At 42.6% G+C, this 12864-nt stretch overlaps 1 protein-coding gene across 1 annotated transcript in view; it reads right to left on the bottom strand.

Annotated features, from left to right (window-relative positions):
* Positions 1–10809, bottom strand: part of LOC119340541 — a 23938-nt gene extending 13129 nt beyond the window's left edge. Inside the window, exons 1-3 of the mRNA XM_037612463.1 lie at positions 9644–10809; positions 4408–4521; positions 1927–2595 (exon numbers count right to left, since the gene is read on the bottom strand). Of these exons, the coding sequence (XP_037468360.1) occupies positions 1927–2595; positions 4408–4521; positions 9644–10747 (1887 nt within the window). The 5' untranslated portion in view covers positions 10748–10809. The remainder of the gene's footprint in view (positions 1–1926; positions 2596–4407; positions 4522–9643) is intronic.
* Positions 10810–12864: the final 2055 nt, after the last annotated feature.

Here is a 12864-nt window from a genome sequence, read left to right as displayed (position 1 = left end):
TTTAGTCCCGGTTCGAGGCACCAACCGGTACTAATGGGGTTTGAGGCATTAGTACCGGTTCATGGAACGAACCGGTACTAAAGGTCACATTTTCAAACTCCACCCCCCCCCCCCCGTGGATCGCCTTTTCAGTTTAAAAAAAATAAAAGAAAATGATGAAAATGTCAAAAAAATAAAAAAAAGTTTCCCATGTGATATGTGGTCTAGTTGTTGGGAAAATTTGCAAATGTGAATTTCGACTTTATTTGCAAAATCTCTCTAGAATTTAGTAAAATGGGCATAACTTTTGCATACTGACTCGGATGAAAATGTTTTTTATATGAAAAATCATCTACTCGAAAAGTTACATCCAAATTTAACCGGGGGAACCCCGTTAAACATTTTTAGAATCCTCAAAAACCTAACAGAAAAAAAGTTACGGGGCTTTTAAGATCTAGAGTGGAAAAAATTGAAAAAATTTCAAACTGTGGTCAAACAATGGTCAAACTAATTATTATAGAATATTAGTGTTACTAAATAATTATTTCAGTTATTTTGTATTTTGGTCAAATCTGGTCAAACTGTGGTCAAACTAATTATTCAAGAAATATTAGGGTTACTAAATAATTATTGTTTTTTAAAATAATAGTTTCAAACTCAAACAGTGAAATGTGTCACTTCATGCTCACGCAAAATTCCTGAGGGTTAATAGGATTGACATCTTACTATTGTCAGCAAAACAACAAGTGCAGACTTGGAAACGAGGGAGAATAGAACCCAGAAGTTAAGCGTGCTCAGGCTGGGGGAGTGGGAGGATGGGTGACCGTTCGGGAAGTTAGATGATTAGGAATGATGAGGGGTGATTAGAGATTAGATGGTAAATTGAGCAGTGATGAGGGGTATAAAAAAATTCAAAAAAAATACATAAAATTTTCTTTAGTCCCGGTTGGTGTTACCAACGGGGACTAAAGGTGGAGCTCCACGTGGCCGCGACCTTTAGTCCCGGTTCCAGTTTGAACCGGGACTAAAGGGGGGAGGCATTAGTAACGACCCTTTAGTTCCGGTTCAAGAACCGGGACTAAAGGCCCTTACGAACCGGGACTGATGCCCCCTTTTCTACTAGTGATAATTGAAACTCAAAAACTTACAATTTAATATATTTGATTATAATATAGTTGTAAAGAATTTATTATATATAAGTAACATACATGATGCAAGTTAAGGTGTTTCGTTTTTCATGCATAGTGGCATAGTTGCATGTCGGGAGAATTAAATTTAGTGGGGCATGATGAGTTGGCATAGTTGCATGCCAGGATAATTGAGTGATTGGGGATCAACTATTTAGATATATAGGATTACATAAATTCTTAGGCTCTCTGAGATACTCTGTTTAGTATGTAGATACACAAATCTATAGAACAATTGTGCATATGTAAATAAAATATCAATGGCCAATGACACCGATCAAATATGACATGTTTAACAACATTTGTGGGTCACGTAAGCACTAGAATTGCATCTATACCTCAATTCAGATATTGCAAAATTTTGTTTCGGCCCTTCCAATTTTTCACAAAATCCAAGTTCAAATGGAGCTTTATCATTGTATTGCATAATAAGTATACAACTCAACACTAGGTATAATTTTAGCATGTATATTAGGCACCGGTAATGGCAGATAATGCCAATGACATAATTGACCTGTTTGACTAGAAGCCGTACTTGAATGTTTAATCTAAAAAGATGAATATGGTGTGCATCTACTAAACCGATACATATCATCTATTTTTGTTCGTCCATTAATAGTTTGATATGGAAATATATAGCCCATTTTAGGTACTTCTACTATTCCATTATAAATTATGTTACCATAGACCGAGGAAAGTTATTTAAATATCTTGAAATATATCACATGTTAATGCTTAAGATAAGATAGATGTACAATACCTCTCTGAAGAGCTGAAACGATGTGTAAGCTTCTAGGCCTTTAACGTTGATCACATGATCTTCTTTGTCTACACATTGTGTTGCGATAGTTTCGTCATTTGTAATGACAACTACACAACCTTTAATAGGCTCAGATAAGAAGGCTGTTTTAATGAAGTCCCAGTCATCCATGGCTCGAAGGCCATCAATAACAACGAAGCATCTATCTTGATGCATAAGTTTGCGACACCTTTGAATTGGGTCCTGCCCTTCCATGATACCGCGTGCTTCAGTTTCTTTGGCCTCAGCATCATCTGAATGAAAATCCAAAAGTAAACGTCTAGACAAGTCTGTCATATTGAACGGATGGGGCACATCCACCCAGCTGTACTTTGTGACTTGGTCTAGGAAGCTGTCACGAAACATAGAAACAACCGAATATAGTGGATTCACTCCCCTTAAACCGATGATATTCATGTAGTAGAAGAGTCTGACTAGAGCTGATTTCCCGACCCCTGCCACCCCCCACACAGCGATCACACTAGGACTTGGCTTCCATAAAACACTGACAAGGCTCCTCTTCTCAGTCAAATGCCCAGTGAGTTTAAATTTGGTGATCCAGTCATGTGCCTGTACCATTCTACTGGATAAAACGTGACTCCTCTCGTGCACGTGCTTGTACCATTTAGTCTGCAAATTAGATACATATAACTGTAATTAGCCGAATTCCAGACAAATAAAACTTATGATCAATTGTATCGGAGGGATGCCTCCCTGGAGGTGTCTATTAGGGAAGAGATATCTCCCCAACACACCCTTCAACCTGTATATAAGTGGATCTCCTTGCAATGGAAGATGAGAATCATTTGTCTCTCTTCTTTTGTCTCCTTTACATTGATACTACAAGACATTATCAGCACAAAGTATCTACCGAGAGAGAAATTCTGCCAAGAAAACAATGGTTACAAGCAACGACGACGGGCCACGAACTTATACGCGAGACAAACCAGAAGCCGCAACCACCGCATCCTGATGCGGTTCTCCGAGTGGCGTAAGCGGAGCCAACACGCGCGAAACGCGGTGTGCCTTCATCCAACACAACAGGATGGCCTCGCCCTCAAGGACGGCAGCGAGGCTGGCTATGGCAAAACGACGACAGCAAAGACATGCATCCATCGCATGCATGCATCAGGAAGTCGATTGGCAAATGCAAATTTGTTGTCTTGTGATTAAGATTAACATCTAATTTGCGTGTAGGCGAATACAAGTACAGCGCATAGGCATGCATGCATCCGTTGAAGAGATCAATCAGGAGAAGGCGAATTAGATCGTAGTTGTTGGTTTACAAAAGGGAATTAATCAACCAAGCGGTTTCTAATTCGTGGCGTGATTCCGTTTTGTCTTCTTGTGAGCAATTCACTGATTTCTCTTGTCCGCGACTGCCCTTTCGAGGATCGATCTCTGGCATGGTGGCACTCGGCCATGGCTTCTTAGGGAGCGATGCCGGCACACCGCGGAGGCGCAAGGCGAGACGGCGGCTCCCCATCGACCAGGTGAATCTCGTCGTGCACTTCCGTGCGAGACGCGACGTCGCCGGTGGCGCTAAACAGCAACCACGCTATCCATGAGCTATCGGCTGCACGGAAGCCAAACTCCTCTCTAAGAAAGATCAGAGGTATCGATCCTGATGGATCAATAGATGTCTCGTTCGATTGTTCTAGTTTTGACTAAACACATAGGCTAATCAATTCTGTTGTGGCTTCCATGCATTGGGAACAAGACCGTCTGACGGACGGAAACCAACAACTACGACCACTATCTCGCTCCGGCGCTCGGCGACATCAATCCGGAGGTTCTCTCCTTGCATTGCCCCCTTGCTAAGAATACTCCAGGTGGATTCTTAGTGGGGATCAAGGGAGAGCTGTTTTATTTAATTTCTTCTGATATCCTCGTTTTCTCTGTTGCTTGCCTCATTATAGACAAGAAAACTAAAACTTTTCGGAGGTTTGTGGTTATTTATGGTTCAACATGCGATGAACACAAACTTGATTTTATTAATGAGCTCCACAACACTATGGATGCTTGGTTTGGCCCCACACTTATTGGGGGTGATTTCAGTTTAGTTAGAAGTAGTGATCTTAAAAACACAAGGATTGTTAATTTTCACTGGGTTAACTTGTTCAATGACTGGATCAATAGATATAGTCTCATTGAGTTAAAATGCCGGTAGAAAAAACAATTACTTGGGTCAATAACCAGGATTATCTGTTACGGCTAGTATTGATAAGGTCTTTATGTCTACTTGCTGGGAGCCTATGTTACCTTCAATTCAATATTATTTTTGGATCTTTTTATTTGGTCCTCATTACGTACCGTTTGTGGCATGATCTTTTATTCCGTTAGTTTTTCCTCATTGAACACTACTTTCTGGAAAACAACATTCAGTAGGAGCTGCTATATTTGATTAACTAAAGAGCAAAGATAGTAAATAATCTTGTATACCTCTAATGTTTTCTGTCCGCCCCAATCAATGAGGTTTGAAGACAAAAACTTTGCCAGTCGTTCTTTCGCCTCTTTGTCAATACTGTCAACGGCCTCATCTGCTACAACAGTAACCTGGACATCAAGAAGATCATAGATAAGTCAGAAACAAATCTCTTATTGCAATGCAAATTTTGTTATCCAAGTAAAAAATATGGATACATGATCGGAGCATGAACTAAAACAGGCATACAGCTACATTCGTATTCAAATTAAGAATTTGCCAATTATTCCAAAGCAAGAAATAATCTTCCACCAAAATGACAGTGACATGTGCGGAGCACTGTTTATAATATTTAGTAAACTAACAAATTAAACTGGGAAATTCAACTGTGCGGTTATACAGTTATTGTTTCTGTTTTTTCAATACAAGCATTTTGGTCCTTTTATTTGAGAGAAAAGAAGATCCCGAATCATATTCTGTTTTATCAAGTTGCTCGATACCATTACAACGCGGTGTTGATGAAATTACACAATAATGTCAGGTAATCTTGTTTGTATCCTGTGTGTAATTGTATTTGGTTGGTTGGTCAGTTTGCAGTATGCTAGGCTTGCACCTTGAGTAGTACTAGTTCATGTCACGTTAGAGCAACTCCAACAGATGCCGCAAAATTAGTCAAACCTTTGAATTTGCAGTATAGGTTGAAAAAACGGACCGAATAGATCCCGTAAAATAGCAGATCCCCCGTAAAAATCCCAGGTCCGTATACTATCCCTTACATACCCATAATTGCAGTTTTTCAGTGGTTTTTGGGGAAATCGAAAACTGGTCAACATCAGAGCTGACAGCCTGGCGGCGCAGATAAGCAGCGAGCAAACGGAGGAACTCGGTAGCGGCTGGCCAGAGAGTCACCTGAGGAGGCCGGCCGTGCGTTCTGGCCGTGCATGCGTGCGACCGTGCATCCTGGCCGTGCATGCATGCACTACCTCCATGCGAGAGCGGCTTGCATTCGTCCATGCGTGTGTCCGATTCATGTGTTCTGACTGGGGAAGAATAAGGGTGTGAAGAAAAAGGATAAGAAAAAGTTTACATACGAATTTACCGGAACTGTTCCGTCCGATGCTTTGCGGTACCACAAATCCGCTTTAGGGCTAATCATATACTGTTTTTGTGGGATCCGTTAGAGTTGCTCTTAGTAGTAATGTCCAGCTAGGTTGGTTTCCTTTAGTAGTACAAGTTCCAGGCGAATAGGCTTAGGCTAATTGCGATCAAGGTAGCCAGTGACTAAGAGAGTCCAATCAGGATCAGTATCCTGGTGCGAGGCGTTCTGCCCTATGAGATTGTAGGTTTATGATATAAGTCGGCTGCTGACCAGTATATATACGCAGTAGGTCCTATGAGATTGTAGCATGGAAAGTTGAGAAGCAATAAAGAAAATGGACATCAATAGCTAGCAAACGTCGCTGTAAGGGTTTGATCTCGCGTCACAACTGAAACTGGCAGAAAAATGCGATAGTTTGCCATCCCCCTCATAGGGAATCCTCGCCAGTTAGTGTTTTCAACGAAAATAAGACATGGTAAGGATCCTTCTCTAAGACTCTTTTGTATGCATTTGGTTTTGTGTTTTGATGTGATCGATCTTGGTGGCGAATTTCGATGAATAAGTACCCTGATAAGTGATACACGTGTGGTACGAACACATGGCAACTCCGAATATTTGTTATGGCAAGTTTAGTGACGCGAGGATGGCAGCTTTAGTTGTCGAGTATGACAACTTTCTTTTCGGATGCAAGTTTCTGTTTTTTTTTTCGTGTGGGAACTTTAGTTGTAAAAACCGTCAGGCCGGATTGCTTCGTGCCACACGTGTAAAATCATTTTAGATGAATAATAGGTTTTGTTCAGTTGAGTGTAATGATACCTTTTGAACTACTCAATAATGGAAGATGTATGCCTTGCATCAGTCATTTAACTGCAGTTGCTGATTGCTTTGATAGGAATCAAATTAGTGCATCATTGTCCTATGCATTGAATAAAGGAAGCATAAACCACGTGTGGGTTTCATTAGAGGGAATTCGGGTGAACACTAAGGGAGCACTCCCCATCCAACATGTGTCATAGTGCGGAGAGCACGTGCGTTCAGGCAGGATATTTGTACCGTTTTTTTTTATTTACCTCGGCTTTTTTTCTCAGCTTCAGTTTTTTCTTGGACTTTTTAGATTTCCATGGTTTTCATTCATTTCCATTTTACATCAATCATTTGACATGTGCATCACGCAGGAGGACATGTGTGCTTCCTCGTGGGAGCACAAGTATGCTTCACATCCGCGGGAGCAAAAGCTAGTTCACTTGGGTAGAATATGTGTTCTTCCAAGGCCCTGTGTTTCTGTATGAAGGAGTTTGGATATTTCTGTCATAGCTGCCTCCGTATCGATCCTCTAGAACTCCTGTCCCCTTACAGGCAACTAAAAGTACATCCTACTAGGCTCCTAAAAAAAGTACATCCTACCTCGGAATAAGAAGTAGTGATTCATATTTAGGCTTGTGTTCTAAACATTGTTAACCTCCCAACATTTATCACGTGCCACTTTCTTGCAGTTTATGAAGAGTCTTTGGATTCTCTGCAGGATCTACAAGTTATTGGGCTGAGTAGCTACATGCCACAAAAATATTAATTGTTTTGCTCGTTTTTCCTGTTCTTGTGTCAAAAATTGGGAGGAACTAGTTAGAAGGCCGTCTGGGTGGGAACTGTTTTGCTCATTGTTCTTGTTGTGGTGTAAAATTTATTGGGAGCAACTAGTTGGAGGGTACGCTCATGGTGAGCTTCCCAGGGGTCGTGCTGGGCGCTTCCTACACTGCCACCATTTTCTAAGGTTTTTTGTTCTTTCGGGTTTCCTCTTGTTCTTTTACTTTTTCCCCAAAACATATTTCCTTCGGTACTTTACCAATTTTTTATCTCTGCTTCTGCATGGACACAGTGGTGCTTCACACAGAACCACAAGCGTGCGTCACATGGGAGCATAGGTGTGCTTCACCCTTCGTGAGAAGCACAAGTTAGTTAACCGGGGAAGTACAATTGTGCTTCCTGCTGGAGTACAATTGTGCTTCACGCTACAGGAAGCACACAACATAGGTGTGCTTCCTCGTTGTAGTACAGTTGCCTTCCACACGAAGCACAAGTTCCTCACAGGAGCACAATTGTACTTCACCACGCAACAACACAAGTTAGTTTTACTTGGAAGCACGAGTTAGTATGATTTGGAAGCACAGGTTATTTCACTTTGAATGTATGATTTGCACATGATAACATGTAGGTTGAAACCTATCAACATGTCTCGACACGAGGAATGCCTGGCTAAAAATGGATTGTAATTTGCATACATGGTTCATGAGATATTGCATTTTTTCAAGTAGAGCTACAAAAAAGACAGAAACAAGTCCACCCATCCTTCGGTGTATAGGGAAAAGATCCCATCAAAACTCTCAGGTTCCAACATGTGAAGAACGTCTAGTGCACCACTCGTTTTCCACAATGGAGATGGGCGGGCGTACAGTCAGAGAAAGAAGAAGAGTAGTATGTTTTCTTTTCGATAGTGGGAATATATTAATATCAAGCGGATATCAATTACACCCCGCCTCTGCAACAACATAATGTTAGAATCTAGTCGAGACATCAAGGATGCACGCAATCAAAAGAAAAAGAAAAGAAAAGAAAAAAATAGCCGAACTGATCAGCGAAGCAGCAAGAACTACCACCACCAGAATGACGCATCCAAGAAGGAAACAATGCGCCAACACCGTCGTCGCCTGTATCACAGATCATGGGTTTTACCCTCAAGAAAGTCCAACTAGACTTCAGACAATGCCTTCAACAAGGAGATGGATAGAGATCTGCCATTGCCAGGGACTAGTATGCTTTCTAATGTAATTTTAGTTTTTACTGGCCTTCTGTTTCCAGATATCTATCCTTTGTTCTGGCCTTCGTTTTTCTCCATATTAATGAGATCTAAGATGCCTTTTGAGTGTCTTTATTGAAAAAAAGATATGGAAGTGACCATTCAAAAAGCTACCCTTGAACTAGAGATATCAAAATTAATTCCTTTGTCGAGTAAAGAAGGAGAGGGTATTCTTCCCCTACAAGAGTAGAGAGGAAGTAAGACAGACCCGACAGGCTCTATCTTGGCTCCGTCCATCAAAGCGCTCAACGAGGCCTCTGGCCAGCGACAGTAGTTGTGCACGTCTGCAATAATTGCGCCCATGTCTGCCATCTATTGGGCGCAACTCCAGAGACACAACCACTAGGTTTCTTGAGAGGGAACTCCGGTGCACTGGAGCACTATCCATCTGACATGTGTCACAGGCCGGAGAGCATGTGTGCTTGGACATGAGATATACCCTTGTTTTTTTCTATTATTGTCAGTTTCATTATTTTTTCTGTTTTTCATATATTCAAGTTTTTCTTTCGTTCTTTAATATTTTTCCCATCAATCATTCAATGTGTGCTTCATGCAGGAGCACAGGTGTGCTTCACCACCGCGGGAGTAGAAGTTAGTTCCGCTTGCGAGCATATTTTAGCAAACTTCGGGGGCAGAAGTTGCATAAAAAAGTTTGTCAAATCTATCAACATGAAATCTAATTTTAAATATCTCGACGCATGAAATGCAATGATGGATATAGTTCGTAATATGAACACACTATTCATAAGATTTTTTGTTTTGGAGAAACGAACGTTAATAAAAGCAAGTACAAAAACCCACCCATCTCTCGCATGGAAGAACACTTGCCAAAAGTCTCGGGTTGTGCTAAGTTGCGAACATGTGTTACATCACTTGGTGCAACCAGAGTAGTTCGAGCTAACCTTAGCAAATGGTATCCCTTAACTAATAATTTCGCCATCTATTGTGATGTGTGTAAAATAATTCATAATATGCACTCCAAATTCTGATATCTTTAATTTCAAAAGTTATTCAGAAATAATCTTGGAGCTCTAATTCTTGAAAGTCCAAAAGAAAGTCCTTTTTATTAATTTTCCGAAATTTATATATTTTATTCTCTATGGAAACTCTAATTTAAAAACGAAGACCTTCTTATACTTCCCGATAGCTTTGCGCTGATTTCTGAAGTTAATCGCCCAGGGCTTACCCAGCAGGTACCCGCCAAATAAACATTTCCATCAGTACTACCAGTACAAAACTTAGTGACGAGTAAAAATTAACCATGCACTTAATTACGACTACATAGCCACGTGTAGGAGCTTACCTTGTTAGAGAAGGCACAGAGACATTGACGATTGGAGAAGTGTCTGAGCTCCGATACTTGGTAAGGTTCCCCTGTGCAGGAAAGTGCAAGCTCCAACTGTTGTGTCGTAACGACAATCCGACTGGCATTTTTACTGTGTGGCAGATACAGTTTGATGACATCCCACTCTATAACGGTGGATAGTTGTTCCACAATGATGAGATACCTCTCCTGGCTCATCTGCTGCATAAGCTCGGCCTTGATGCGATGGTACTCTTCTGTTGTCCGAAAGCAGGTTTCCAAGTTTGCTTGGCGGTGAGACGAGGTGGCGTACAACTGAGTGAGCAAGCTCTTGAGGAAATCGTCAAGGTTAAAAGGCCACATAAGCTTTACCCAGGCACGGCATTTGAATTGTTGGCAGATTTCTGGATCGTTGTACGCCTTCCTGACAATGGACGTCGTCCCAAGATCAGAAGCTGATCCTGGGCTACCCCATAGCGAGATCACCTGAAGGTCGTTGCCTTCGTTGGAGATCAACTCTTTGAGGTCGCTCATGTTTCGTTGCATCTTCCCCGTGGCCTCCCACACCTCGCGTAAGATGTGGAATGCGGAGGACGATGGGTCGGTGTTGTGCAGAAGGTCTGGTGCCGGCGATGTTGAGACGGTAGGTACTCGTGCAGTAGTCTGGGAGTCAGTGCTAGAGTCGCCAATGAGGCTGTAGCGGGTGTTCCTGTTGCTGACATCCTCGACCCTCGCCTTGAGCTGTTGTAAGTTGGGGACTGCATCGTCGAGGAGTCGAGGCGGTGCCATGCAGCCCGGCAACAAGCGCCAGAGCCAGGACCAGCCTGACTTGATGTCGAGGCTGACGACAAGCTCGACGCAGTCCTCCACATCGAAGGCAAGGTCACGGATCTGCCTCACCCATGTCCTCACCACTTCATTGTTGGTGCGCTCCTTGTTGGTGATGTTAAGGAATGATTGCATCATCTGGAATTCCCCGGTGATGAATACCAGATCATTCTGCACCCTGACCTTGAGGTTCGCCTCCTCATCGATCGCCGACTTCACCCTGCTCACCGTCCCCTCCACCGCCGTCTTGGTTAAACCAAGCGCGAACTCCGCCATTGCTAATGGATGATCTCTTTCGGCAGTTGGTGTGTTTGTTGTGGTCTAGTGGTTGATTGCTGTTTGCAAGGTATGTATGGAAGCTACCAAGTGAAGCTTTATATCGGCGCAGCTGCAGCTGATCATTTGTATAAAGCTAGCTAGCAAAGTTGGAGAGCCTCTAAGACACACCAATTGTATATCATTATCACATTCAAATAATTCAAACAAGACATTAGAGAAACGCGCAAGTCCAAACAAACTAATACATATATTTGGCCGCCCACGACTAGCCAACTAATCAGCTATATTTATATTTGGACGCCCACGATAATATATGGTCATGCGCGTCCATATCAGACTGCGTGGCTCCAGGAAGGCACGCCGCAAACCTCTGTTGTTTGTTGACGTCATGGGATATGCCGGCATCTTGATTTCCATGGAACATGCAGCGGTGGAGAAGATCTTGATAGCTAAGATATGGGGCCTTGAAGGCACTGGAGTCAGTCAGGTGTTCGATACTTTTAGTAGTAATAGTGTCAAGTGGGGGCTGCGGCACAGAAGGATTTCATTTTTGGTGGTGCTTCGCGACTGCCGAGTCATGACTTTCAAGGTGAAAACCTAAGGTATTGTGTTCATTGGTTGTACATGACAATTGCCTTGTTGAAGGAATTGTGTTGAGAGCTCGGTGTTCTCTAGGGTGAAAACCTATGATCTTGGATCGGGCGACGACGGCGCTTGTGCACTGTTTTCTTTTTGAAGCTGTCGCTTTTGAAGACATTTTATGTTTTTCGAGTGCTGTCTTTGATGGTGGTTTGTGTGCTGCTGCTGAGAGGAGTATATCGGAGTAACAAGGACATTTTTTCCCTTTGTTGCTTCTTTTCTGTTCGAGCTATGTGCATTCTAGATGTCTTTGTTACTTGTTGATGTAGAGGCTGTGTGTAATGGATGTCTTCACAATATTAATACATTTTTCTTTTCAGAAAAAAAGTGTGCCCCTGGTTTAAGGTCCGACGTTAATAATCTGCATAACAACGAACACTCTTTGCACGCGGTGGCAGGAAATTCAGAAACAAATATAGTGAGGTAAAGCGTCACACTCATTGCTGCCTTCTGATAATTTGCTTTCTTCTGTGTTTATTAGTGCTAATTAGTTGAGCCACATAAGTATATGCAAGGGGGCGGCCATGATTAGATAGACAGATAAGAACGACACGTACGTCTATGATTTAACAACAAATTATGTAAGCTACCTGCCGGCCGGCCCGATTAAAAGACCGGAGAACACACGACTCGATCATATGCCAACAAGTTAAGTAAGCTACCTGCCGGCCGGCCGGCCGCCCACGTGATGTGCCAACTAATCGCCGGCGGCCGGCTTCAACAATTCTATATTGCAACATTGCTTATTGCTTCCTTTGTCTGTGTTGATCAATTAGTATAGAAGTTGTCACTGTCCTCCATACGAGGGTAGACATCAGACAGATAAGAACGACAAAAGATGCCTGATTAATCAATTACTCCCTTCATTCATAAACACATAAGATGTTTCGAATATTTTAATATGAACTACATGCGGACAGAAATAAATGAACAAACACAATAATTATGTCTATGTTGATCAATTAGTATAGAAAGTTGTCACTGTGCTCCATATGAGGGTAGACATCAAACATGATGCGTGCTTTCGTACACGATGTGTCCCCAGGCCTTGCAAGCCTGTTACGGCACTTCGTCAATTTCGTCTTTGTTCATCTACGCATGCCCGGTACTGGCAACACCGACGCATGTCGTCATCTACGACGTGTCTATGGGTTTGGCAAATCCGGTGCGACGCTTCATCAACGCCCTCTTCTTTACGGCGCACCAGTACTTCGATATCACTACGCCCATGACTAACTCGGCGCTTCCTTGTACCCGCAGCTCCACGGTGACTTCCTCAACACCATCCACCCCGACTCGAGACCGACCACGGTGTTCTTTGCATGCCTAGCTCGACCACGGCTACTCCACCCTACACTCTCGGCTACATTGACAAACGGCACAAAGGGCTATCGCCTTGCTTGAGAAACCTTGTAGGTTTCAACTCCAGTCACGACTTCCGCGATGCACCGACCGTTACGACTGTGGGGGTTGCG

Source organism: Triticum dicoccoides, chromosome 7B (genome assembly GCF_002162155.2).
Source record: "Triticum dicoccoides isolate Atlit2015 ecotype Zavitan chromosome 7B, WEW_v2.0, whole genome shotgun sequence".
NCBI classification, from domain to species: Eukaryota; Viridiplantae; Streptophyta; class Magnoliopsida; order Poales; family Poaceae; genus Triticum; species Triticum dicoccoides.
Note: the sequence above shows the minus strand (reverse complement) of the source record. Positions and strands in the feature narration are given on the sequence as shown.